The sequence below is a fragment of the Dipodomys ordii genome, unplaced genomic scaffold, assembly GCF_000151885.1.
Source record: "Dipodomys ordii isolate 6190 unplaced genomic scaffold, Dord_2.0 Scaffold165, whole genome shotgun sequence".
Classification (NCBI taxonomy): Eukaryota; Metazoa; Chordata; class Mammalia; order Rodentia; family Heteromyidae; genus Dipodomys; species Dipodomys ordii.
The window spans coordinates 70,051-97,109 of NW_012267381.1; the positions used below are offsets into that span (position 1 = coordinate 70,051).

At 51.6% G+C, this 27,059-nt stretch overlaps 1 protein-coding gene across 1 annotated transcript in view; it reads left to right on the forward strand.

Moving 5' to 3' along the window:
• The first annotated feature begins 925 nt into the window (after positions 1 to 925).
• The window catches only part of Scn4a (sodium channel, voltage gated, type IV alpha subunit), a 31,175-nt gene continuing 5,041 nt past the window's right edge, over positions 926 to 27,059 (forward strand). The window contains exons 1-19 of the mRNA XM_013033250.1: positions 926 to 1,198; positions 1,287 to 1,405; positions 1,529 to 1,618; positions 1,832 to 1,960; positions 2,637 to 2,728; positions 4,333 to 4,614; positions 6,258 to 6,321; positions 6,539 to 6,680; positions 8,168 to 8,377; positions 9,658 to 9,811; positions 11,570 to 11,808; positions 13,425 to 13,598; positions 14,868 to 15,224; positions 20,322 to 20,810; positions 22,705 to 22,840; positions 23,405 to 23,559; positions 24,033 to 24,206; positions 25,147 to 25,269; positions 26,604 to 26,882. Of these exons, the coding sequence (XP_012888704.1) occupies positions 926 to 1,198; positions 1,287 to 1,405; positions 1,529 to 1,618; positions 1,832 to 1,960; positions 2,637 to 2,728; positions 4,333 to 4,614; positions 6,258 to 6,321; positions 6,539 to 6,680; positions 8,168 to 8,377; positions 9,658 to 9,811; positions 11,570 to 11,808; positions 13,425 to 13,598; positions 14,868 to 15,224; positions 20,322 to 20,810; positions 22,705 to 22,840; positions 23,405 to 23,559; positions 24,033 to 24,206; positions 25,147 to 25,269; positions 26,604 to 26,882 (3,681 nt within the window). The remainder of the gene's footprint in view (positions 1,199 to 1,286; positions 1,406 to 1,528; positions 1,619 to 1,831; positions 1,961 to 2,636; positions 2,729 to 4,332; positions 4,615 to 6,257; positions 6,322 to 6,538; positions 6,681 to 8,167; positions 8,378 to 9,657; positions 9,812 to 11,569; positions 11,809 to 13,424; positions 13,599 to 14,867; positions 15,225 to 20,321; positions 20,811 to 22,704; positions 22,841 to 23,404; positions 23,560 to 24,032; positions 24,207 to 25,146; positions 25,270 to 26,603; positions 26,883 to 27,059) is intronic.

Genomic DNA, 27,059 nt, shown 5'->3' on the forward strand with positions numbered 1-27,059 from the left:
CAGCTCTCCTGATATTGCCCCATGCGCATACATCCCTGCTCTTCCTGCTCCAGCTCCATGGACCAAGGGTTTGAATCCCATGGGATCTGGGAAGGGGAGGGGGGAAGCTGTTAGGATCATGTGCAAGACTTTGGGATCTTTTCTTATTCCCTCTTAACCCAATATCAAAAACTGAAGATGAGGCAAGGAACTCCACACCCCAGCTCCTCCTTTTCCCTTCTCTTCAGACCAGAGAGAGTAAATACAAGCAGATGTGTCACATGTGTCTATTCCGGCTCTAACAGTCTGCACCAGTCAATCACAACCCACTCTGTGTGTGGGTGTGTGTGTATGCGTGTGCATGTGTTAAATCTAGCTAAGACCTCAATGGTCTTCACTCACATCTCCAGGAAGCCAGGATCCGTGGATCCGCATGGCTGCATCCAAGGAGTCCATTTCCCAGTGGTGCTTCAGGCCGATCTCACCAGGCTTCTTAACCTGGCCCATTCATCCAGAGTGTCACATGGATTCAGCTAACTTGGTTCTCTATCTTGTTCCCATAGGCCAGCCATGGATTCCAGAGCTTGAGTCCAGGGGTTTTACCCCCAATCCCCAAGGCTGAAGAGGATCTGATTGGTTTGCTGTCATTTCTCAGGGCAACCCACCCCACTGCTGGGAGAGTACAGTGTGTGGCTGAGGGTGGGGGTGGGGTGATGCTCTGCACCCAGCTCCTTTACAGCAGCAGAATCACCACCACCCTGCAGGTGCATCTTCTGGTCCTGACAGAGTCCACTCACCCACCTCCCTGGCCCTGCCCCTGGGCAGGTAGGAGGTGAGGAGTGGACGGCAGGCCCAGGCCAGAGTGGCCACTCAGGGGCCTAGCACTGCCAGCTGCAGCTATTCTGCTGCCCACCAACCTCCTGGTCCCTGAGTCCAGAATGCAAGAATGGCTAGCACATCCCTGCCCAACCTGGTGCCCATTGGCCCAGATTGCTTGCGCCCCTTCACCCGGGAGTCCCTGGCAGCCATAGAACAGCGGGCAGTGGAGGAGGAGGCCCGGCTGCAGCGGAACAAGCAGATGGAAATAGTGGAGCCAGAGCGGAAGCCACGCAGTGACCTAGAAGCTGGCAAGAATCTGCCTCTCATCTATGGGGACCCACCACCGGAAGTCATTGGCATCCCCCTGGAGGACTTGGACCCCTACTACAGTGACAAAAAGGTCTGGGACCTGGAGGGCTCCCTCTTGTCTGTCTATCGTCCATCTGTGTGTCTGTCCTTGGGCCTCATGGGCCCTCTCCTTCTCTCAGACCTTCATCGTGCTCAACAAGGGCAAGTCCATCTTTCGCTTCTCTGCCACGCCTGCGCTCTACATCCTGAGCCCCTTCAGCATCATCAGGCGTGGGGCCATCAAGGTGCTTATCCACTCATATCCTGCCAGAGTGGGAGAGAGGGAAGGTTTGGGATGGCAAAGCTGAATGTTCTCGGCCTGGAGACCCTGTCCTCCTCCCCTCCCCTGCGTCCCCCTCACTTTTCCTTGACCCACCCCTACGCTGTTCAGCATGTTCATCATGATCACCATCTTGACCAACTGTGTGTTCATGACCATGAGTGACCCGCCGCCCTGGTCCAAGGATGTGGAGTAAGTGTCCTGTGCGTGCACCTGAGGATGACCAGTCCTATGTGATCACACTTGAACTCCCTGGGGGAGGGCAAGGCCCACTGTCACCCTGTCCTTCCCACCAGTGCCCTAAGTTCCTGAGTGGTGTGTTTCATCTGTGACCATCCATGATGACTGGCACTGCACACAGGCCTCAGCCCAGGTGACATGCCTGGCTGGCCTTCTCCTCGCCAGGTACACCTTCACAGGGATCTACACGTTTGAGTCCCTCATCAAGATGTTAGCCCGGGGCTTCTGCATCGATGACTTCACATTCCTGAGGGACCCCTGGAACTGGCTGGACTTCAGTGTCATCATGATGGCGTGAGCAGGGGCCGGTGGGCATCCTGTGCCCTCAGGTGGGTGGGAGAAGGAGGTCAAAGAAGGCAGCTGAGTCCAGTGCCAGTGGCTCACGCCTGTAATCCTAGCTACTCAGGAGGCTAAGATCTGAGGATCTCAGTTTGAAGCCAGCCTGGGCAGAAAAGTCCCCATGAGACTCTTATCTCCAATTAACCACTCAAAAGCTGGAAGTGGTGCTGTGGTAAAGCACTAGCCATGAGCACAAAGAGGCTCAGGGACAGTGCCCAGGCCCTGGGTTCAAGCTCCACAACCAACAAAAAGAAAAAGAAAGAGAAAGAAGGAAGAAAGGAAGGAAGGAAGGAAGGAAGGAAAGAAAGAAGGAAGGAAGGAAGAAAAAAAGAGGGCAGCTCCTTTTGAGGGTGGATGTCAATCAAGAGCCCTGGCCAAATGCAAAGTGAGTGATGCCCAAGTTCTATCTCAGAGGCTCTGCTGGTGTCCACATGCAGCACAGTGCCACTGGGCAAGCTGGGATGTCTTTGTGATCACCACTGCGTGGGGCTCTCTGTGTCTGACCTCCCCCTTGCCTTCTTGTGCTAACCTTGATGACAAGGACTTCTTGGAACCCTCATTCTGGGTCTCCTTCTGGAAGCCCCAGTACCCACCTGACGCTGACACTGCCCCACCCCCGCTCTTCACACAGGTATCTGACAGAGTTCGTGGACCTAGGAAACATCTCAGCCCTGAGAACCTTCCGGGTACTGCGGGCCCTGAAAACCATCACTGTCATCCCAGGTATCCAGGAGCTGCAGGGACACTGTCCTGGACATTAGCCCTCCCACTAGGCCCAGGTTGAGACCTTGACATTCAAGTTTTGGGAGCCTGGCTCAGAGGCTTCTGTTTGTGTAAAATGCACACCATGGGGTCCACATGGCCAGAGAGCTGAAGGTATCCACGGTGGGAGGCTGAGCAAGTAAGAGGCAGGATGGCAAAGGTGGCAAGTGCGAGCTCTGGAGCCACACAGTGTGGGTTCAGTTCTCTCCTTTACCACTTCCTAATATTGGCTTAGGCAAGTGGTTTAGCCTGCTTGTGCCTCAGTTTCTTTAACAGTAAACGTTGGGTTGTTATGAGATTGGTTGGGTTGTTATAGGACTGTGAATAGCTCCTGGCCCACTGGGTATGGTACAAAAGTTGTGTGTTAAGATAAAAAAAATAAACAGGGCTGACAATGTGGCTTAGTGGTAGAGTGCTTGCCTAGCATGCATGAAGCCCTGGGTTCAATTCCTCAGTACAGAAAAGGGCAGAAGTGGAGCTGTGGCTCAAGTGGTAGAGTACTAGCCTTGAGCAAAAAGAAGCTCAGGGACAGTGCCCAGGCCCAAGACTGGCAATAATAATTTAAAAAAAAGATAAAATAAACAGATCGGACAGAGCAGAGGACTCCACCTGAAAGACAGACCCAAAGGAACTAATGAGGGGAAGACCCAGGCTTGAGGGCACAGTGAGGAAGACCCACCTCCTTCAGCCTCCAGCCACAAGAGGCAGGGCGATTCCAACGTCATGCAGCAAGAAGCACAGCATAACCTGAGCACCAGCGGCTTACCCCTGAAATCCTAGTTACTCAGGAGGCTGAGATGTAAGAATGGCAGTTCAAAGCCAGCGCAGGTAGGAAAATACATGAGACTCTTATCTATCGCCAAGTAAGCACAAAAGATCCAGAAGTAAATGTGGCTCAAGTGGTAGAGCACCATCCTTGAGCAAAAAAAAAAAGTGAGAATGTGAAGGCTTGAGTTTAAAACTTACTACTGTCTGTCACACACACACACACACACACACACACACACACACACACAATCAGTCTAGAACTCAGAGTAAACCCTCCTGGTCTTTAGGCATTAATAGGCTTATATAGGAAAACGATATTGTGGTCATTGTTGAGGAAAGACAGTATTAAAGTTTTTGCTTAACACTGCAGGACTTCTACGAACCTTTGAAAGGCTTATTCTATAATGACTAAGAGTTAGACTATAGGACACAGCCTTTCCCAAACATTACGGACTTCCCTTCACCCTCTGAAGAGCACAGTTTGAAAGAAGAGTGTCCTGTGGAACACAGTTTGGGAATGCTAACCTAGAGACATTTATTAGACTCCTCTGTATACTTTTCTGTAGTATCCTAGGTCAGGCAGCAGCTCAGCGAGTCCTCGAGTTCATTTGCCTTGTGGCAATGCCAAGGCTCGGCACGGAGGATGTGCTCAGAGAAGGGTGGGGTTAACTGGGGAAGGCTTTGGGGAAGAAGTGGTACCTAGTAGGCCAAGTGTTGGAGAGGGGGTAGGCAAAGGCTTGGGAGAGGCCTTCGGGTGGGGGTCCACTGTGGTGCCTCCATCTTCTCTCTGTGGTCAGGGCTGAAGACCATTGTGGGGGCCCTGATCCAGTCAGTGAAAAAGCTGTCCGACGTGATGATCCTCACCGTCTTTTGCCTAAGTGTCTTTGCCCTGGTGGGACTGCAGCTGTTCATGGGGAACCTCCGTCAGAAGTGTGTGCGCTGGCCCCCACCCTTCAACGACACCAACACCACCACATGGTACAGCAATGACACGTGGTACGGCAATGACACGTGGAACAGCCACGAGAGCTGGGCCAGCAACTCCACTTTTGACTGGGATGCCTACATCAGTGACGAAGGTAAGAAGGCAGGGGAGGCCCAGCTGAGTACCTGTGCCTCATGCCTGTAATCCTAGCTACACACTAGGTTGGTCTCTGAGGATCATGGGTCAAAACCAGCCTGGGAAGTCTGTGAGACTCTTCTCTCCAATTAACCATCAGAAAAGCAGAAGTAGTGCTGTGGCTCACAGTGGTAGAGCATTATCCTTGAGCAATAGAGCTTAGGGACGATACCCAGGCCCTGAATTCAAGACCCACAACTGACAGAAAGAGAGAGAGAGAGAGAGAAGGGGAGGCCCATTTAGCCCCATGCACAGCTCCCATCTCAGACTGTAGCAATAACAAGCTTAAATGTCATCACCGAGCCGGACACTAGCGGCTCACGCCTGTAATCCTAGCTACTCAGGAGACTGAGATCTGAGGATGGCGGTTCAAAGCCAGACCGGGCAGGAAAGTCCTTGAGACTCTTATCTCCAATAAACCACTAGAAAACCAGAAGTGGCACTGTGGCTCAAGCTGTAGAGCGCTCGCCCTGAGCTGAAGAGCGCAGGGACAGCACTCAAGCCCAGAGTTCAAGCCCCACGACCCACAAAAAAAAAAAAATTTTTTTTTCATCACTGACCAGCCATGTATCCTCTGACAAGTCAGTCACTTGACCATACTGGCCCTCAGAATCCCAACCTATAAAATCAATAGATGAATACCTTTCTCAAAGGATCAATGTGACAATAAATGATGAATTGCTTTAAAAATCTGGAGGTTCAGCCAGGCATCAGTGGCTCATGCTACTCAGGAGACTGAGATCTGAGGATCACTGTTTAAAGCCAGCCTGGGTAGGAATGTCCATGAGACTCTTATCTCCAATTAACTACCAGAAAACTGGAAGTGGCACTGTGGCTCAAGTGGTAGAGCAATCGCCTTGAGCTAAAGAGCTGAGGGACAGCGCCCAGGCCCAGAGTTCAAGCCTTATGACTGATTAAAAAAAAATCCAGAGGTTCTCAAAATATAAAGCAACAGTCCTGAATCTCTGTCCCCCAACCTGAGCATCCTCTTCTTTGCCACACCTATGTTCCTCTCTGGAAGGGTCACTACACACCCAGATCTGGCTCACCTGACTGTCTTTCACACAGCCAAGTGTCTGTCTGTCTGTCTGTCTGTCTGTCTCTCTCTCTCTCTCTCTCTCTCACACACACACACACACACATTGAGACAACTACTAATAGTCCATACAGGATCAACTTGCAAATTAGGAAAAGTACCCATTCATCATGGTCCCTGGATTCTAACACCCACTTGCCCCTCCATCAGGGATCTAAGGAGATACATGGTAGCCCCAGACAATGTATACATGACCCATCTGGCTTTCTCTGGGCCCTGGCTAAGTCTTAACTTCATAACTAGGCATCAGACCACTTGTTGCCTAACCCCTGCACTTTACCCACCCAGAGGTTGTGAGGCTTAGAAACATCCTTATAAGGCAGCCTGCTCCTGGAAGCCTGTACATGGTGTGTGTGTGTGTGTGTGTGTGTGTGTGTGTGTGTGTGTGTGTGTGTGTGTGTGTGTGTGTGAGATGTGCATAGGCCTGTCCACAGGGGCACAGTGGGTGCATGTGCTCAAAGTGTGTCCATGTGGGTGATGTCTCTTCTTTGTGACCTCTCCCAAAGATAACTTCTATTTCCTGGACGGTTCCAATGATGCCCTGCTCTGTGGGAACAGCAGTGATGCTGGGTGAGTGATGCTGGAGGGGGAGCCCCAGGGGTCCTGGGAGAGGGGGACACAGTGATCTGGGGTGAACAGGAGCATAGGAAACTCCAGGGCCATGGATGTCAGACCTTCTTGTTTAGGGAGGGCAGTCAGGACTAAAGGATCATTTTCCCTTGGGGTCTCCCATCTGTCCTTCACTAGAGCCCTCCTCCCTAAAGCTGGTTCCTCATCCTGCCCCTAGGCATTGCCCTGAGGGGTATGAATGCATGAAGGCTGGCCGGAACCCCAACTATGGCTACACCAGCTACGACACCTTCAGCTGGGCCTTCCTGGCTCTCTTCCGCCTCATGACCCAGGACTACTGGGAGAACCTCTTCCAGCTGGTACCACTGCCCACATCCTCTCCCCCAGCCCTACCGCCTCACTCCTCCAGGGTGATGCTTTCTTCCAGGGCCTCACAGGGCCTACTCCAGGGTGGCCAAGTCCTCACCGTGGCTACCTCCTCATGAGATTCCTTCAGTGTCCATGGGACTCTTGGAGTCTCCAACATTGGGCACTTGGCTAGAGCTAAGCCACAGCTTTTCTCTATCCCTAACCTCTGCTTTATGAGCTGTGATCTGGGCATGGTGGATCCTCAGGTTAGATGCTACCAGGCTTCTCCAAGCCCAGGAGGACAGCATAGAAATTCAACTCTGCCCCTACACAATTACTGTACGTCAGCCTTCTGCATCTGCATCTTATTAGGTTCCCTCCACCTCTGTAGACTCAACCAACCATAGATACATAAATATTTATTTACACACATATTAAAACATGCCTGTACTGAACCTAAACAGACATTTTACGGGGTCATTGTTCCTTAAGGAACAGAGTATAATAACATTTCCACATTACCTACATTGTGCTAGATATTGTAAATCATCTTGAGCTGGTTTAAGGCATAAGAAGGATGTGCCTAGGTTAGATGCAAATATCACATCGTACCATATAAAGAAGTTACACATCAGCAGATTTTGGCATGCCTAGGGATTTGGGAATCAATCTCTATGGATGCCAAGGAATGCCTCTATTTAATGTCTACTGTTTGCAGGGTAGGAAGATCAAGTTTGAGTAATGGTATCTTCTGTTCTTTGGTGATGTTTTAACGTTGATGTTGCGCTTGATGCTGGTGGCTCACACCTGTAATCCTAGCAACTCAGGAGACTGAGATCTGAGGATCATGGTTCAAAGTCAGTCCAGGCAGACAAACTTGAGAGACTTAGCTCCAATTAAACAGCAAATAGGTGAAGTGGAGGCATGGCTCAAGAGGTAAAGTGATAGCCTTGAGTAAAATAGCTAAGGGAGAGTGTAAGGCTCTGAGTTCAAGGCCCAGTACCAAACACACACACACACACACACACACACACACACCACACACCACACACACATTGATTTAGCAATAACAATGCTATTAATGGCTACAATTTGTTGTGTGTATACTAGGTACCCAACTCTGGCAAAGTGAGAATTCAAGGGTATGCTTAAAATTCTCAGCACTTGGGAGTTTGACAGAGAAGAATCAAAGTTTAAGACCAGCCTGGGCTACAGAGTGGGACAAAACAAACCTAGGATTTAAGTGGCCCCAAAGCCCAATGTCTACCATTTGTCTGTCCTGGATGCCTGCCTGGGGACCTCCAAATTCTCAATCAAATCAGGGATGCCTGGATCCCCCAGTATATTTTGAAGTTCCTCAGAATGTGTCTGAGGATGGCCGTTTCCTGTCTCAAAGGCCCTCAAATTCCTCGGTTCTATGAGGGACCTGTTTGGCTTACCTGGCTGGGCAATGGGTGTGGGGAGAGGACCCCCATCTCTCTTTCTCTCCCACCTTCAGACCCTTCGAGCAGCTGGCAAGACCTACATGATCTTCTTTGTGGTTATCATCTTTCTTGGCTCCTTCTACCTCATCAATCTGATCCTGGCAGTGGTGGCCATGGCCTATGCAGAGCAGAATGAGGCCACCCTGGCGGAGGACCAGGAGAAAGAGGAAGAGTTTCAGCAGATGCTTGAGAAATTCAAAAAGCACCAGGAAGAGCTGGAGAAGGTGTGCATGCAGTCATAAGGATCCAGAGGTCCCCCTGTCCTCAGCAAAAGCAACTTGGCTTTTGGCTCAAGGATGGGGCAAGAGGGAAGGGTTCCAAAATAGGAGGAGCAGAACCAGTCTGGAAGCTTTAGTGGAATGGGTGCCAGCCAGACAATAGCATGCATATTTTTCTGTTCCTTGCCTCAGTTTCTCCACTTACAACAAGGAATCTGGAGTAATAAAATCCGAAGCTTCCTCCAACTGAAAGATAGAGCAGAAAGCTCCTTTTGGAGTCTGTGCTGAGGTACAGAAAGATTCCCATTTGAGAGCTGGGAATTTGGCTTAGTGGTAGAATGTTAGCCTAGCATGCATGAAGCTTTGGGTTTGATTTCTCAGTACCACATAAACAGAAAAAGCCTGAAGTGGCACTGTGGCTCAAGTGGTAGAGTGCTAGCCTTGAGCAAAAGAAGCTCAGGGACATAGCCCAGGCCCTGAGTTCAAGCTCTAAGACTGGCAAAAAAAAAAAACCATTTGAAACAAGGAACAGTTATCCATTTTTCCCTCCCTCTCCCCTCCCCTTCATCTCCCCCTCCTATTCTTCTTCTTCTTCTTGCTGGTAGTGGGGCTTGAACTCAGGACCTGAGTGCTATCCCTGAGCCTCTTTGTGCTCAAGGTTAGTACTCAACCACTTGTGCCACAGCACCACTTCTGGCCTTTTCTGAGTAATTTATTGGAGATAAGAGTCTCACAAACTTTCCTACCCAAGCTGGTTTCTAACCATGATCCTCAGATCTCAGCCTCCTGAGTAGCTAAGATTACAAGTGTGAGCCACTACCTCATTTCATAAAGAATGGAATCCATCTAGATATTTTGTGTGTGTGCTGGTAGCTCAGCTCCTCATGTTCTCCTTTAGCTTAATCGCTCAAGGCTTGTATTCTACCACTTGAGCCACAGGTCCACTTCCAGCTTTTTACTGCTTAATTGGGGATAAGAGTTTCATGAACTTTCCTGCCCAGGTTGGCTTCCAATTGTAAACCTCAGATCTCAGCCTCCTTAGTAGTACAGATTATAGGTGTGAGCCACCAGCACCCAGCTTCCATGTGGATTTTAGAGTTGAAGAACATCAGATGGTCCTGCCTATCATCCCCACTCTCATCAAGATTAGCCTTTCCACACCTAGTTTTGGCACCGCCAGGAAGGGCTGTTATCCTAAGGACTCAGTAAGAAGCTCTGAGAGTCAGTGAATCAATCCACCTGTTTCAGAGCTGGCCTAATTGCTCATCCCCCTTGCTGTTCTACAGGCCAAGGCTGCCCAGGCTCTGGAAAGTGGAGAGGGAAATGGGGACCAGGCCCACAACAAAGACTGCAATGGCAGCCTGGACACGTCAGCGGGGGAGAAGGGGCCCCCGAGGCCTAGCTGCAGTGCAGACAGTGCCATCTCTGATGCTATGGAAGGTAAATACCCTGCACCCCATCCCCTTCCTCCCACTCTGCCTAGTCTAACCACCAGGCTGTTCAACCTTTTGACAGGCAGGCCTGGCTAGATTCAGCTTTGGGAGGGCCAGGGGGTTGTGATAAATATAGTCCTGTCTCCACCTGGCCCAGTTCTAGCTGCAAGGCCAGGTCAATTTGGGAAGGAGATGCTTCCGGGAGGGCCTTGAGAGTTGCCAAGGCAATCGGGGAAGGACAGGCTAATAATACTAAGCAGGAAGGCCAAATGTTCCAGAAACGGGGTAGCCTGCTTCTCCAGCATTCTTTGGGTAAAAGTTCAAAGGTTAAAGGTTGAACTACACAGGAAGAGTCACAGACTCCCAGCCCTGGGCTATCGCCAAGTCTCAGGAGGAGACTAAAGATGTAATACTGAGAGAAAGTTAGGTGGATGATGGATGGATGGAAGGTGGATAGATGGTTTGAAAGATTACTGTGAACGGGGAGAGATACATGTATGGATGGATGAGAAAGAGAGAAGAAAGGACAGAGGAAGAAAAGGAAAGAAAGGAAATAGAGGGAAGAATAGATGAAAAGCAGGGAAAAGGAATAAACAAATCTGGGGGGAGAGAGGATATAAGAAAAGGAACTCTGATCCAGAGAAGAGATCTGTGCCTCCCAGGCCAGTTTGCCTAATGCTGAAAGCGAGAAGTCTGGGCTTCTACGGGACTTTGCAAATCCTGGGAGTGCACTGTCCCACTTGACCTCATCAGATGCATCCTGGTGACTGCTCTCACAGAGAATGGTTTAGGAAATGCTGGGCAGGGTTAGCTCAGGGAGCTCCTCACCCCTGCCTTTGCTGAGAAGTTTGGGGCCTCAGAAACTGGCGCATCCACAATAGCCTAGGGTGGAGATGAAAGGTGCTCACAGACTAACAGCATGGCATCCTGTAAGATATTTCATTTTTCTAATGCATAGGCAGGGCTAAGATCCTACCCAGGGTCACCATGGGGCTGCCACCACTCCAGTCCCTGTCCTTCATCTGCACTAATAGTATTTGCCTAGGCCAAGGCCACACCCATAAACCACAGAGGCCAAATGGAGGAGCAGCTTCACCTCATGGTGCTTACAGAGCTCTCGTGTGGTGAGCAGGAGGTGTTTCCAGAAAACCTGCCTGGAGGGAAAGGAGAATCTGGCTGGGGACAGTTTGGAGGTGCTGACATTACTGACAGTGATCCCCAAAGATCCTTCAGGGGACAACTCAATCTTCTCCCCAGACTCCAGCCAGCAGCATGTGAAACTGTGACACAACTTCTTGTAGTGGACTCCTGCCTCTCCTTGAGGACTCTGGAACCCAGCCAGAGACCAGGGCATCTCTCTCTGCCAGGATCTAGCCCTGGGAGGCTGCAGAGCCTGAGTTAGCCCAAATTTTCAAGGAGGGGCTTTGTAGGATGTGGAGTTCTGAGGGGATGGAGATTCAAGGGTAGGGCAATGGGGCGGGGCTTGGATAAAGCATTGTTGACAGATGGGATTTTGAGATTATGATCTTTTAGGAATGGTACTTTAAGTGGTGGAACCTTGAGGGGTGAGGGCCTATGAGGCATAAATTTGTAGGGGAGATTACAGTAAGAAGTAATCTCACTCTAAGAGGCAGTGAAGCTTGGAGTAGGGCTTGCCAGTGGTTGGATTGTTGAGATGTAGAATGCTAGGGGGCGGGGCTTGGAGTACTCTGGATGGAGGAAAGAGGATGACCTCATCAGACACTTGTTATAACTCCACCCTCAGAGCTGGAAGAGGCCCACCAGAAGTGCCCACCTTGGTGGTACAAGTGCTCACACAAAGTGCTCATATGGAACTGCTGTGCCCCGTGGGTAAAGTTCAAGCACATAATCCACCTGATCGTCATGGACCCCTTCGTGGACCTGGGCATCACCATCTGCATCGTGCTCAACACCCTCTTCATGGCCATGGAGCATTACCCCATGACAGAGCACTTTGACAACGTGCTCTCTGTTGGCAACCTGGTAGGAAGGGGACCAGAGGGAAGGGTGGTCCCTTGAAAGCAGGATAGGAGAGGGTCAGCAGAACTCAATGGGGCTATCTGGAAATCTGGGGCACTATTGGAGAGCATTTGGGGACACCAGAATTTTCCCAGAATATAGGGGTCTGAATTATACTAGGAAGGAACATGGGGTGATCCATAGGATATGGAGTTGGGGAGTTCAGGGTGTTTGGGGATAATGCAGGCAGAGTGAGGCCCTGGACTTCTTCAGATCAGAATTCTAAGGGGTCTGGGGCCACACCCTACAGGTGACAAGTTTCTCTGCTTCCATAGGTTGTCATGGGTCTGAAACTGACCAAGGGAACTGAGACTGAGAGTATATGGCTATAGATATGGGGGGGCGGTGCAAAAGGTCCCCCTGAACCTTGGATGCCCTGGATGAAGAGTGTGTCCCCCCATTCCTCCAGCCTGGCCAGGCCACTCCCTTTTGCAGCTTTTGCTGCTCTGCTATTGTTGACATGCTCTGATCCTCCCGCTTATCCCTGCCCATTAGAAGCATTATCACCTCGTTGCCAGCCCCAGTGGAGCCTAACAAAAGGAAAAGCCGCCTTCTCCTCTTCCCCCTCCTCCTCCAGCTCAGCCCCACCCTGCCCAATCCCCTTCTCAATTTTTTTCTGGATGGCAAATAAGCAAGAAACTCCCCACCCCAGGGGAAGCAAGCGCAGGGAAACTGAGATGAACGGCCTGAAGCAGGACCAAGACTAGATAGATAGAATGAGAATCAGGCCCTGGACTCCCTGGTCATCAAACAGGAACTTCTGTCCATGGAGGTGCCCACAGCAGCTATGGCTAGGCTTTCTGGATGGGCAAGAGCGTGCTCTAGATTCATGACACAGCTGCCATGGTATGCACCATGGGAAGGGCTTGCCTGTCTGCCCGATGCCTGCCCACTCTGAGCTGCTGTCTGGGCACCTGCTATGGCCAGAGACATCTCCTGGGAGGGGCTCAGTATGTGCCCAGGCAGGCTGAGGATCCAGGGCAGCTGGTGCCAGGCAGGAGAGGGGCCAGGCCCAGGGAGCTATCAGAGGCTCTGCAGCCCTTGGAATCCTGTTCAGGAATGGGGAGGCAGCATCAGTCTTCTGCTCATTAAACTAGCCCCTTCCTCGCCTCCTCTACACATTGAGTCTGACAGAATTTGCTAGGTCCTGGAGGCGGACTGAGAAGAGAGGTTTGGGGCACATATGCAGAAAGCCTGAATTGAGCATGTGAAACTGGGTAGCATAACTGAGGTCTCGGTACTCACCTCTGAGCTTCAATTTCCCATTTGTGAAATGAGTGTGATTGTACCTCCCAGCTAAATCGGGGGTGAGGGGCATCAAAGAGGTCACAGTGAACACAGCACTTGGTGAAGGCTGCACCTAAGAAGCTAAGTAACTTGCCCAGCACCACAAGGCCAGCAATGGATGGGAATGGTTCCGAGCTGTACCCATTCCTGCCTATGACAGGGTCTTTGCACCTGCCACTCACATGTGAGTTCTTTGTCTCTCTCAGAGCTCTCTCTTGGCTGGGAGTAGTCTGGGAGGCTCCCAAGGCCCTGTGTCCTTGGAGGCTCTGTGACCAGACCTGTCCACTCCGCAGGTCTTCACTGGCATCTTCACTGCAGAGATGGTGCTGAAGCTGATCGCCATGGATCCCTATGAGTATTTCCAGCAGGGCTGGAACATCTTTGACAGCATCATTGTCACCCTCAGCCTGGTGGAGCTGGGCCTGGCCAATGTGCAGGGGCTGTCGGTGCTTCGCTCCTTCCGTCTGGTACGCCACACCCACAAAGCCAGAGGCTGAGCAAGGGGTAGGAGGAGATGCCTCAAGAAGTGCCACTGCCCTGTGCATGCCACTGGGCCTAACAGAACTTCCCTTACCCATAAACCAGGAGAAAGAGAGAAAGAACCCTCCTTCCTCAGCCCACAGGGCTGGGAAGACTAATCTGATATCAGGGGGTATAGGGGCTGTTAAATTATTTTTTCACATGTGAATGCTTAAGAGTGTCTCTCCCCCACCCCTCCTCCCCACCCTGCGCCAGTACTGGAGCTTGAACTCAGGGCCTTGTGCTTTCCTTTAGCTTTTTTCTGCTCAAGACTGGCACTCTACCACTTGAGCCACAGCTCCATTTCTAGCTATTTGCTGGTTAATTGATGCTAAAAGTCTCACAGACTTTTCTGCCCAGGCTGTTTTTGAACCATGATCTTCAGATCTTTGCCTCCTGAGTAGCTAGGATTATAGGCATGAGCCCAACACTTTTTTTCTCTTTTTCTTTATTATTATTATTGTTATTGTTGGTGTTGGTGGTGGTGGTGGTTGTCATGAGGCCCGAACTCTGGGCCTGGGCACTGTCCCTCAGCTCTTCAGCTCAAGGCTAGTGCTCTACCATTTGAGCCACAGCACCACTTCAGGCTTTTTCTAGGAATAGAACCCAGCGCCTCATGCATACAAGGCAAGCACTCTACCACTGAGCTACCTTCCCAGCCCTTTATTAATGTTTTAATTGTTATTGTAAAGGTGATGTACAGAGGGGTTACAGTTACGTAAGTCAGGTAATGACTACATTCCTTTTGGACAATATTACCCCTTCCCACTCTCTCTCCAAGTTTTTCCCTCCCGACCCCCACCCACAAGTTGTATAGTTCATTTTCAACATAGTGTCCAGTGAATACAACTGCTGTATTTTTTCCACTTTTGTCCCATCATTTCTGTGCCTCCCTTTACAATCCCAAAGACAAATAAATGAACAAACATAACAAAAAGAGAAGAAAAACACAGCCAAAAAAATAAAAAATAAAAAAAGAGGAAAAAAAACCACCTCGTTTCCATTTCCTGGAGTTCATTTCAATAGTTCCTCCCCCCCACCCCTACCCTTTTTAACACACATGAATCCCATTTAATAGGGAGACAAATGGTGGCTTCAGGCCACGCAAAATCACTCTGTCTCCTGATTCTGGGTCTCCCTGGGGCGGGGTGGGGAGGGGTGAGGGGGATGGGTGATTCTCCAGCTTCATTCGCCCTTGCCCTTTCTCTGTCTGGCAGCTGCGGGTCTTCAAGCTAGCCAAGTCATGGCCAACGCTCAACATGCTCATCAAGATCATCGGCAACTCAGTGGGGGCGCTGGGCAACCTGACATTGGTGCTGGCCATCATCGTGTTCATCTTTGCTGTGGTGGGCATGCAGCTGTTTGGCAAGAGCTACAAGGAGTGTGTGTGCAAGATCGCCTCAGACTGCAGCCTGCCCCGCTGGCATATGCATGACTTTTTCCACTCCTTCCTCATCGTCTTCCGCATCCTGTGTGGGGAATGGATCGAGACCATGTGGGACTGCATGGAGGTGGCTGGCCAGGCCATGTGTCTCACAGTCTTCCTCATGGTCATGGTCATCGGCAACCTGGTGGTGAGTGACACTGGCTGGGTGGCTTCCCATGTCTCTTTCTGTTTCTCTTGATGTCAGTCTTGTCATCGGAGGGCCTTGTTCCTAGGAGGGCAAACTGTATGGAATTGTTAGTATTTTGAAGTTTTCTGTCTTCTAGCCTGCTACCCCCTAACATGGAATTTTATAGGACTTTACCTATGATTCTCAAATCTTAACCCTGTTAAGAATCAGAGAGCTGGGTTCAGTGACTCATACCTGTAATTCTAGCTATTCAGGAAGCTGAGATTTTAGGGTTGAGGTTCAAAGCCAGGAAAGTCTATGAGGCTCTTATCTCCAACTAATAAAAAACAAAAGAAAAAAAAATGCTGGGTATGATGCTGCATACCTGTGAATCCAGCCACAGTGAAGAGCTTAAATATATCAGGCCAGTTTAGCAAAAAAATGAGACCTTGTTTGCAAAGCAACTAAATTAAAAAGGTATGGGAATCATAGTTCAAATAGTAGAACTCTTTCCTAACAAGGACAAGGACCTGAGTTAAAACCTCATTTAAAAAAAAAGAATTATTGGGGGCTGGGAAGGTGCTCAGTGGTAGAGCGCTATCCTTGCATGCTCAAGGCCCTGGGTTCGATTCCTCAGCACCACATAAGCAAAAAGAAAAAAGCCGGAAGTGGCCCTGTGGCTCAAGTGGTAGAGCGCTAGCCTTGAGCTGAAGAGCTGAGGGACAGCGCCCAGGCCCAGAGTTCAGGCCCCACGACTGGACCCCCCCCCAAAAAAAGAATTATTGAGTTTATTTGGGGGTGGGGACAGCCCTGAGGCTTCAACTCAGGGGTTGGGCACTGTCCCTGTGCTTCTTTTGCTCAACGCTAGCACTCTACCACTTGAGCCACAGTGCTACTTCTGGCTTGTTCTGTATATGTGGTACTGAGAAATCAAACCCAGGGCTTCATGCATGCTAGGCTATCACTCTACCACTAAGCCACATTCCCAGCCCCACTAAGAGTTTCTTAAAAACAGATTCTTAATTCCACCTCCAGAGAATCTGAGGCTTGTGCTGAGTCAAACCCTGGGAATCTGTATTTCAGACACCTGCAAAGTGACCCTGCTGCTTCTGCTCCAGGCTGGCATTTTGAACGAAGTGATAAGGATTCAGACAATCCTACATTTCAATACCAGCTCCCTCATTATTGTCTGTGTTATTTTGAACAGATGACTAGTCAGGCTAGTTCTCTGTCATGTAGGAGAAAAAGAATAGGAAGTTCCCGGGGTCATGGGAAAATTGTTTAGCCAGTGTACAGAAAGGCTCAATGTGAGCTGGTGCCAGGGGCCCTTAGGGTCAAGGTCAAGTTTCTAAGTGTAAGTGTAAGAACTGGCAAGTGACTGAAAGAGTGTAGGAGTTTTCTGTCTCTATGGGTGGACAACCAAAACTGTTTTGCACATACCCTCTCCTGCCTGTAAACCCAACCTCTGGAAAAATGCAGCAGACTTGGCACTGAGAGAATCCAGCAATGACATAAACTGCACCCCTCTGGCCTTTTTCTGTGGCCCAGGGCTGAGCATGTGAGACAGTGCAGGGTGTAAGACTCAGGAGGAGGGGGTGGGGGCTACAGTCCAGCTGAGCATTTCTGTACAAGTGGCTCTCCTCCCTTGCCCACAAGCTCCTCCCCTTCTTGAGGAGGGGAGTAGAGTCACTCTTGTCAGGGCTCCCTGGTACTGTGCCCAGCTGTCCCCTGTGGTGGCCGGCACTACCCTGGTCAACAGGGTGGAAGATGCATGCACGTCTCCACGTTCTTCAAAGGCCTGAGGGATCTTTGGGCGGCTGGGTCAGTGCTTCTCAGATATCGCTGAGCTCCGGCTGGGGGCCCGGGACAGGTGGGGGAGGGGTATTACCTCAGCACTGCCCCCCCAGCACTCAGTGGGACCGCTCCAGAGGCCTACCCTGGCCTGTGGGTCCTGAGAGAGAGCATCTGAGGAAGTTAGATGCTAGGAAGAGACCAGGAAATGCCCTGATTACAGTCACCCCCACAAGGCCTTGGAGAAGCAGGTGTCTGCCCGAGGGCACAGGGCACGCTGCCAGGGGGCATAAGGACCCGGGCCCTCTGCAGCCATGCACTTGGTCACTTCCTCTGGGTTACTGCGAAGAAGAGGAAGTGACTAGGGCATAGGTACCCCACCTTGTGGAGGAACATGACCTCTTCTCCCACCCCACCCCCACCCCCTCCTTTGCCTGAAAGGCTATTTCTGTCCTCAGCAGGAGCCGTGTGCAAACCCTGCTGACCCAGAGAGCAGCTAATTCCCATCTCAGATGTGCTTCTGGCAACTGGATGCCTCCCCCTCCCCCTCCCAGACAGGGAGAAGAAAGACCAGTAAATGTGGATGGGGGGGCCGAGACAGAGAGGGAGCTAGAAAACACACTCAGCAGGGTGGGTGGAAATCCTCCCCAAGAGGAGTTTAATATTTCTTTAAAAGTACTAAGATAACACGGTTGTGAAGGTCATGACAAGAAGACCTTGGAGGCACTGGTTAAGCCAGAGGCTGAGTCCGGAGAGGACAGTCAAGGGCGATACAGTCACAGCTATAAGCTCCTCGCACAGGTATGCCTGTCAGGACTCCAAGTACAAACATGGCTATTCTTCTGGCTGACAGGAGACAGGACCTCTCACCTCAGCCAGCCTCACCTGCGTCCCACCACCAGCCAGCGATATGTGGGTCTGGATGGAAGAGCCATGGTATATTTCTGGGATTATCATTCATATTGTAGTTTAAGTAAATGGTAGTCTCTAAAATTGGGAGAACCTGGCTTCTAGTTCTGACTATGTTGTCTTGTCCTAAGGGGAACAATGCTTCCTTCTGTTTCTTTATCTATTAAATACCAAGATGCTCTCATTGCTAATCAGGCTCTTCCATGTACTCTGTGCAATTTTCTAGTCTTGCTAATGTAAGAACAGGCAATATCTTTTTGTTGTTGTTGTTGTCATGGGGCTTGAACTCTGGGCCTGGGCGCTGTCCCTCAGCTCTTCAGCTCAAGGCAAGTGCACTACCACTTGAGCCACAGTGCCACTTCTGGTTTTCTGGAAGATAAGAGATAAGAGTCTCACAGACTTTCTTGCCAGAGCTAGCTTTGAACCGTGATCCTCAGATTTCAGCTTCGTGAGTAACTAGGATTATAAGAGTGAGCCACCGGCACCCAGCAGCCAATATCTTTTAAGCACCTAATACATTGATCTTTTTTTTCTTTCTTTTTTTACATTGATCTTTTTAAGTCGTGACAGCATGAATAAGATAATCATCCCTACTTTACAAGTGAGAACACGAGGCATAGCACAGGGAAGTAACTTGCACTGGGATATATATCAAATAAGCTGAGATAAAGCTGGGCACCCAGTGGCTCATGCCTGTAATCTTAGCTACTTGGGCCTGGGGGTGTGGGGAGCTGAGATTGTTGAGATCATGATTTGAGGGGCAGAAAAAGTTTGTAAGACCTTCTCAATGAAATGGTGGTACATACCTATTATCCTAGCTACCACAAAAGCCTAACATAAACTTGAAGGTGTGTGGTATTGGGAGACATAGGGGAGAATGATGGAAGGGGTGAAATTAATCAAGGTGTACTGTACTCACAAGCTGACATGTTAAATTGAAACCCCTTCATACAACTACTTAAACATAATTTTTTAGCCAGGCACTAGTGGCTCACACCTGTAATCCCAGCTACTCTGAGATCTGAGGATCATGGCTCAAAGTCAGCCCAGACAGGAAAGCCGGTGAGGCTCTTTTTTTTTTGCGGGGGGGGGGTCCCATCGTGGGCCTTAACTCTGGGCCTGGGCGCTGTCCTTTAGCTCTTCAGCTCAAAGCTAGCGCTCTACTACTTGAACCACAGCACCACTTCCGACTTTTTCTTTTTGCTTATGTGGTGCTGAGGAATCGAACCCAGGGCCTCATGCATGCAAGGCAAGCCCTCTACCACTGAGCCACCTTCCCAGCCCCTCATGAGACTCTTATCTCCAAGTAGCCATCAGAAAACCCAGAAGTGGCACTGTGGCTCAAAGTGCTAGAGTCTAGCCTTGAGTGCTAAAGCTCAAGGACAGAGCCCAGGCCCTGAGTTCAAGCTCCATGATTGACAAAAAAAAATCAAGGTTGGAGGCATGGCTCAGTGGTAAGAGCACTTGCCTAACAGGCACCAAGACCCAAGTTCAAAACCCCAATACCACAAAAATATTTTCAAAATTGTGCACTTCCGTTTCTATTGCTAACTAAATCCATAGTATGATATTCGATACAGATGTCTGCCTCTAGGCCTAGAGACAACAACTTTCTCACCAACAATGGCCAGGGCTTAGTAACTTCCCCCTGGAGAATGAAGCAGGACACGGGGGTGACCAGTAGCCTCTTAAATGCCTGCAGTAGAGATGGCAGCAGGGAACTAGGAATAGGTAGGGTAGGAAACCCCAGAGCCACAGGGGACAGGCGGCTGAGCACAGGGGACCCCTGGCTCCTCCTAACAAATGAGGAAGGGAAGACTTGCCGGCTACTGGTGGCTCACTCCTGTAATCCTAGCTACTCAGGAAGCTGAGATCTGAGGATCGTGGTTCAAAGTCAGCCCAGGCAGGAAAGTCAGTAAGACTTTTATCTCCAATTAACCACAAAAAAAAAAAAAAAAACAGAAGTAGCACTGTGGCTCAAGTGGTAGAGCACTAGCCTTGAACTGAAGAGCTGAGGGACAGCGCCCAGGCCCACAGTTCAAGCCCCGCAAATGACCAAAAAAAAAAAGAAAAAAAGATGAAGCTTCCCAATGAATTCAAGAAATGTAGAGACTTGAGTCCCATTTTCTATTTCCTCTCAGAGGAAGTAGAAGACAGAGCCAAGAGTCTCATTTTCCCAGGGCAACTCTCTAAACCCTGCCCTGTAGAGCCCTCTCCCTGAGGCTCAAGCCTCAGTGTCCCTATCTGCCAGGTGGGTATAACAACAGTCCTGCCCTCTTGACACAGTTATAAACATTGGGCTAGGTAGCATCTTAAATACCCAACACACAGCAGGTCTGGTGTATATACGTGAGGCCCCTTGCACTGGCAGAAGGGACCAGAGGTTGGCCTAAGGGTCTCCCAACTCTTGCTTCCCAGGTCCTGAACCTGTTCCTGGCTCTCCTGCTGAGCTCCTTCAGCGCTGATAGCCTGGCAGCCTCGGATGAAGATGGCGAGATGAACAACCTACAGATCGCCATCGGGCGCATCAAGTGGGGTATTGGCTTCGCCAAGGCCTTCCTCCTGGGGCTGCTGCATGGCAAGGTCCTGAGCCCCAAGGACATAATGCTGAGCCTTGGGGAGCCTGGGGGCACTGGAGAGGCTGGAGAAGCTGGGGACAGTGCCCCTGAGGATGAGAAGAAGGAGCTGCCGCCCGATGAGGGGGACAAGGACCTGAAGAAGAACAATCACATCCTCAACCACGTGGGCCTGGCTAACGGCACACCTACCAGCATCGAGCTGGACCACCTCAACTTCATCAATAACCCTTATCTGACTATCCAGGTGCCCATTGCCTCCGAGGAGTCAGATCTAGAGATGCCCACTGAGGAGGAGACTGACACATTCTCAGAGCCTGAGGACATCAAGGTGAGCCCCTCCTTAGAACCCAGTCTAGAGGGACAGAGGCCAGAGAGACCTGGCTTCCAGCACAAATGCTATCTGACACTCCCCTCTTCCCTCTATAAAATGGGGCTCATGATATCTGCCCCAGGGTATAGTAAGCATTCTATGACATACTACGTGCAAAGTACATAAGAAGTGTTCTGTAATTAACAGGATCTCAGGGATGCGCCATACCAAAACTCCACCTGGCCTGCTCTCACCAGCAGGGGGCACTTGTGAACAAGATGCCCTGACCTGTGGCTCCTCACTCTAGGATTGGAACCCCAGAGGTTTTCTCTTAAATGCCCGCTCTGGGCTTGAAGCCCTGTCAAGCTGTTATAGTCAGCTACATTTGCACCCCACCCAAGGCTGATCTCAACCTCCCAGGATGGGACCAGATGCTGGATCCAGCCAGGAACAGGAGCTAGAGGACCTTTGACACTGGGGATGAGAGGCTTAGAGAACTCAGGCAGGAGCCCTCACCTGCCCCGCCCACACAGGGCCCTTGCTGCTGGGCTGCTGTCCTGTCCTTGTCCCCCTTCCTTTTCAGGGTAAGTGGGGACTGAGATGCAGATAGTGGTCACCCCCAGAGACTAGAACTGAGACTGGGACACTTCCTGGGGCTCCTGGGGGAGCTGATATGGAGCCCCCTTCCCCAGCTTGCAGCCCTGGCATGAGCCCGGACAGGGCCCTGCCCATTCCACCATGCCAACCGTGGCCCTTGCTGAGGACTGGAGCCTAATGACCTTTGTCCTGAAATCTCTTGACTCCTTATTCTCCCCAAATATGTAGCAAGCTGGCTTACCAGGGGGCCAAGTGCCTGCCGTGCTATAAATACCCCCTGGAAATATGGCACCAGCCTGCACCTCGGTATGAAGAACTTGGTGGGGGAGGGGTTCAGCTAGAGGACCAGGCCCCAGAAGGAAGTGCAGGGGAGCCCCTGGGGGATGAACACAGCTCCAAGGGTGATCATGGGTGACCAGCACACAGTGGGACAAACAGTTCAGCACATGCACTAGCTGACCTAGTCAGAGTGCCTCAGTTTCCATTTCTATCAACTGGGAACAAGAGTCGCCCACCCCATTTTCTGGTCAGTGGTACTGGAGGCAGAGCTGTATCCCCATCTCCTACCCCTCTAGGCTGCCTGCTTCCTCTTCCTCTTCAGGGCCCTCATCCCCAGCCATGAAAGACACACACACACACACACACACACACACACACACACACCATGGGGAGTGGAGGTCAGCATAGGAAAGCTGTCCTGGGACAGCACTGGTCAGTGGGAGGAGGCCTGGTCAGCCTGGAGCGGCAGTGCCCACCCCACCCCCACCCTGATCAAGTTCCCTTGGCGCCTAGCTGGGGCCTTGGCTGGGGAAATTTTTCCATCCTTTTTGGATCCCTCAGCCAAACAGACCCTGGGGGTGGAAGGTGCAGATGCGGAGGGTGCCACATACCTGTTTCCTGTGGGCTACAGTAGCCCAGCTCCATCCTGACCCTCTACTTGCCCCTGCCCCTGCCTTAGAACCTTCTGGTAGCTTTTCTTGTTTATCCCCTTGACTCCTAGGACCTCAGCTGGCTGAGCCCCCCATGAGTCCTCCCTACCCCAGCTCGTCCCAGCCTCCTCCTCTACCGGAAGTCCTTGTCTGTCTCCTCAGACCCTTTTCCGGGCCACAAGTGCCAGGAGGGCAGGACCGAGGCCATCTTTGTCATTGGTGTATTGGCCAGGGCACAGTGGGTTCTGCACAGGACTAAGCGAATGAATGAATGAATGAGTGAATGAATGAATGCTTTCTCTCTGGTCTCACATCCGCCCCCCCCTGGCAGGAGGATGAGGGAGTCTTGGGTCTTGGGATTTTACATGCCTCTGTGGCCCCTGCAGAAGCCGCCTCCACCCCTCTATGATGGGAACTCCTCCGTCTGCAGCACAGCTGACTACAAGCCTCCTGAGGAAGACCCTGAGGAGCAGGCCGAGGAGAACCCCGAGGGAGAGCAGCCTGAGGAGTGCTTCACTGAAGGTGAGCACACTGCCAGGCTGGAGCCTGCACCGGGGCCTGGTACCTCGCTGGCCCAGAGTAAGGCCGGCTTAGGGGAGAGGTGGGAGAGGATGGGGGCAGCTGGTGTCCTGAGTCCCTACTTGCAGGTACTCCCATTTTATTTCCTCTTTGTTCTGGTACCGGGGCTTGAACTCAAAGCCTGAGCACCATCCCTTAGCTTTTTTACTCAAGGCTAATGCTCTACCACTTGAGACATAGCTCCACTTCTGGCCTTTTGGAGGTGAATTGGAGATAAGAGTCTCTCCAGTGTATCTGTCCAGGCTGGCTTCAAACCTCAATCTTCGTATCTCAGCTCCCTGCGTAGCTAGGATGACAGGCATAAGTCACCGGTTCCTGGTTCAGAGTTGCCTTTCTTCTGGGTGTCCATCCCTGGTCACAGCTGACACATGGGTAGGGTAGACTGTGGACTTGAGCCTCCAATGTGAGCAAGGTGTAGCCAGGGGTGGGGAAGAGGCAAGGCCCGGGTCTGAGGGCATCCTGAAGCAGCCCCAGGCCCGTGACCATGGTGCATGCCCTGCCCTGCAGCTTGTGTGCAGCGATGTCCCTGCCTCTATGTGGACATCTCCCAGGGCCGTGGGAAGATGTGGTGGACCCTTCGCAGGGCCTGCTTCAAGATTGTTGAGCACAACTGGTTTGAGACCTTCATTGTCTTCATGATTCTGCTCAGCAGTGGGGCTCTAGTAAGTGACACCGGGGGGGGGGGGGGGCGGGGCGGGGAGGGCGGGAAGGGCAAGGGCCAGGTTCCCCTAAGGATCTCTGCCTCCCACGCCAGCCATGGATGCTGCCTGGACAACCCTGAACCCACTGGATCCTAGAAGTACAGATGTCCCCACCCCTTATTCTCTAGGCTGCCATTGTATGCACCCCTGGTCAGTGGGGAGGTGGGTGACCCCTGGAAATTTGGGGTTTAGGTTGGGACAGAAGGGTATCATTGTGCAACCCAAGCAGATACTCAAGAATCAAGGCTCCACTGTGAAGCTAATAGCTTCTATGATGGGGCTGGGGCTGGGAGAGATACACAGCTGTCTCCTAGGCCCCCCATCTGGCTCCCACGTCAGAGCCCTGGGAACCAGCAGCAGGGGGAGGGGATGCAACTGCTGCCCCAGCACCTGGGTCCAGGGCTACCTGCAGGGTCATGCTGGTACCCCCCCAGGCCTTCGAGGACATCTATATCGAGCAGCGGCGTGTCATCCGCACCATCCTGGAATACGCAGACAAGGTCTTCACCTACATCTTCATCGTGGAGATGCTGCTCAAGTGGGTGGCATACGGCTTCAAGGTGTACTTCACCAACGCCTGGTGCTGGCTTGACTTCCTCATCGTGGATGTGAGTCTGCCTGGCCACCTCCAGACCTCCAGGCTGGTTATGGCTAAGAATCTTAAAGAGCCCAGGCCCTGAGAGGTAGGACCTGTCCAAGAACACATGGAGAGAAAGACAACCCTACCTCTACCCCCAATCAGTGCTGCCCTTCACAAAAAAAACAGCCTCTTACATGTCAGATACAGCAGAGGGGGGCTGGGGGAGGCCTGCCTTTTTCCTGTGGGGTAGGCCGGCCGGACTGGGATCCTTATGACCTTGCCAAGATGTGGGGAGGATTTTTCACATCTTTAAAAAAAAATTTTTTTTTGGTCTGAGATCAGGACTCAAACTCAGCACTTGATACTTTTGCTCATTGGCTAGTTCTATCAAATGAACCATGCCTCCAACCCATTTTTTTCTTTTTGTATTGGTACTAGGATTGAACTCAGGGCCTGGACACTGTCCCTTTGCTTTTTTAGTCTACCACTTGAAACACAACTCCACTTCTGACTTTTTGGTGGTCAATTGGAGATAAGAGTCTCATGGATTTTCTTGTCCAGACCAGCTCCAAACCAGGAGCTGCAGGTCTCAGCCTCCTGAGTAGAGAGGATTATAGGTGTGGGCAGTCGGTACTGGCTCACATTCTCCTAGATGGGCACACAGGTTGGTGAAGGAGGTGGGCACTGTCCCTCCTATTTACCATCATCTCCAATTAACTGGTGACCTCACTGAGGTGGGCCCATGCTTTAGGGGGTGCTACGATTGGGCACAGGGCTGCTCTTCCCACTATCCAGGGCCACTGCTAAAAAGAAAAAAAAATGAGGGAGGGTCCAAAGGAGACAACCAGGAGTTGTGAACTCATGAGAGCCCCCTCCTGAATTAGGGCTGTCTCCAGGACCTGTGTCCTGAGTGTGGGTAGAGAGGCCGGGACGCCATACTCCCTGAGCATGCAACCCTTCTTTTACAGGTCTCCATCATCAGCCTGGTAGCCAACTGGCTGGGCTATTCTGAGCTGGGACCCATCAAATCTCTGCGCACACTGAGGGCCCTGCGTCCCCTGAGAGCGCTGTCTCGATTTGAGGGCATGAGGGTGGGTACTGAAGGGCTCCTGAGAATGGGCTTTGGATTGGGGAACAAGGGTCCCTAGGACAGAGTGGAGGAGACGTGCACTTTCTGGTACCACAGGGGGGAAGCAGAGTAGTTTGTCTCTTCTACCACTGGGGGGCAGCAGAAGCTGCCTGAGAGGCCAGAAGGCTTCAAGGCTGAGAGAAGGCCCGCAGACCTGTGGATTATGGGTTTCACCTCAGACTGGGGTCTCCCAGGGTCCTGAAACATTAGCAGGCATGAAGAATCCTGCCCCCCGCCCCGCCTCAAGTGATGAGAGACTCCCCTTGAGCTTGGGGGTGTCAATTTAGAGAAGGTCCTTGAAGTTCTTAGAGGCAGAAGTGACAGGTGAACACAGGGTTGGGGACAAGACCAACAACTGGATGTCCCCAGCCAAGGGAGGTCTGTCAGGAGCAAGACCTCTTCCTCTTGTTCATGCAAGAAGCCCGCCAATACCAGGCCCAGGCCTGGAGTGGGGGACCCATCCCCACTGAGGGGGGAAAAAAACCTGTTCACAACCACGTACTTGGGTGGAATACTAAGCAGGAGTGGAGCTCCCCTGGGTACCTGAGACTTCCCCCAGCAACCAGCTCTGTCTGAAGGACATGATCTGACTCCTCCTTAAAAGAAAAAAGGACAATTGGCTAGAACAGTTTGGCGAGTCACGTGGCTGGGGATAATAGAGAACAAAGCTCCAGCGCTTGGGCTCATGATGCTTGGCGCACTGTGATGGCCTCTTTTGCTCTATCATTTCTTTTTTTTTTTTTTTTGGGTCCAGTCATGGGGCCTGAACTCTGGGCCTGGGCGCTGTCCCTCAGCTCTTCAGCTCAAGGCTAGCTCTCTACCACTTGAGCCACAGCGCCACTTCTGGCTTTTTTCTTCTTGCTTATGTGGTGCTGAGGAATCGAACCCAGGGCCACTGGCATGCAAGGCATGTGCTCTACCACTGAGCCACCTTCCCAGCCCTCTTTTGCTCTATCATTTCTGTTTCTCTGTCGCTAAGAGCATGAGCCCATCATCTGGGGACAGCTCATGTGAGCAGAGTTTCCTATGGAGGGAAGTGTTTGTGTCATGCTTAGTGGCCCATGACACGGCTATTTCCAAAGAAGCCTGGAGTCCCCCACTTTACCTGATAGCTCCAGCCAAGCAGAGAGCCTTCCCCCACCCCTAGACCAGCCCTGCCCCTGACCCCACACACATACACTCCAGCAGATGGCTTCTCCCCCTAGGCTCAGAGGGGCCCTCCTTCCTGAAGGCCCCCCCAAGGGGGATGGGCTCAGGGGCATGGGAAGGACTCTGACATCCCATCCTGGCCCCCAGGTGGTCGTGAACGCCCTCTTGGGAGCCATCCCCTCCATCATGAATGTGCTGCTGGTGTGCCTCATCTTCTGGCTTATCTTCAGCATCATGGGCGTCAACCTGTTTGCTGGAAAGTTCTACTACTGCATCAACACCACCACCTCAGAGAGGTTCGACATCTCGGAGGTCAACAACAAGTCACAGTGTGAAAGCCTCATGCACACAGGCCAGGTCCGCTGGCTCAACGTCAAGGTCAACTACGACAACGTGGGTCTGGGCTACCTCTCGCTCCTGCAGGTGGTGAGTGCCTCACTGCGCCTCATTCTACCGCTGCAGCTTTGTGAAGGGTCCCACCCTGCTTGCAATGGCTGTGGGACCCTCAGATGGTGTCTCGATCTCTCTGGTCCCCATTTGACACCTGCCTCATGGGGCTGGAGCAGTTCGCCTCTGAGGAGGGAGGGCTGGGGAGGGGAGGGA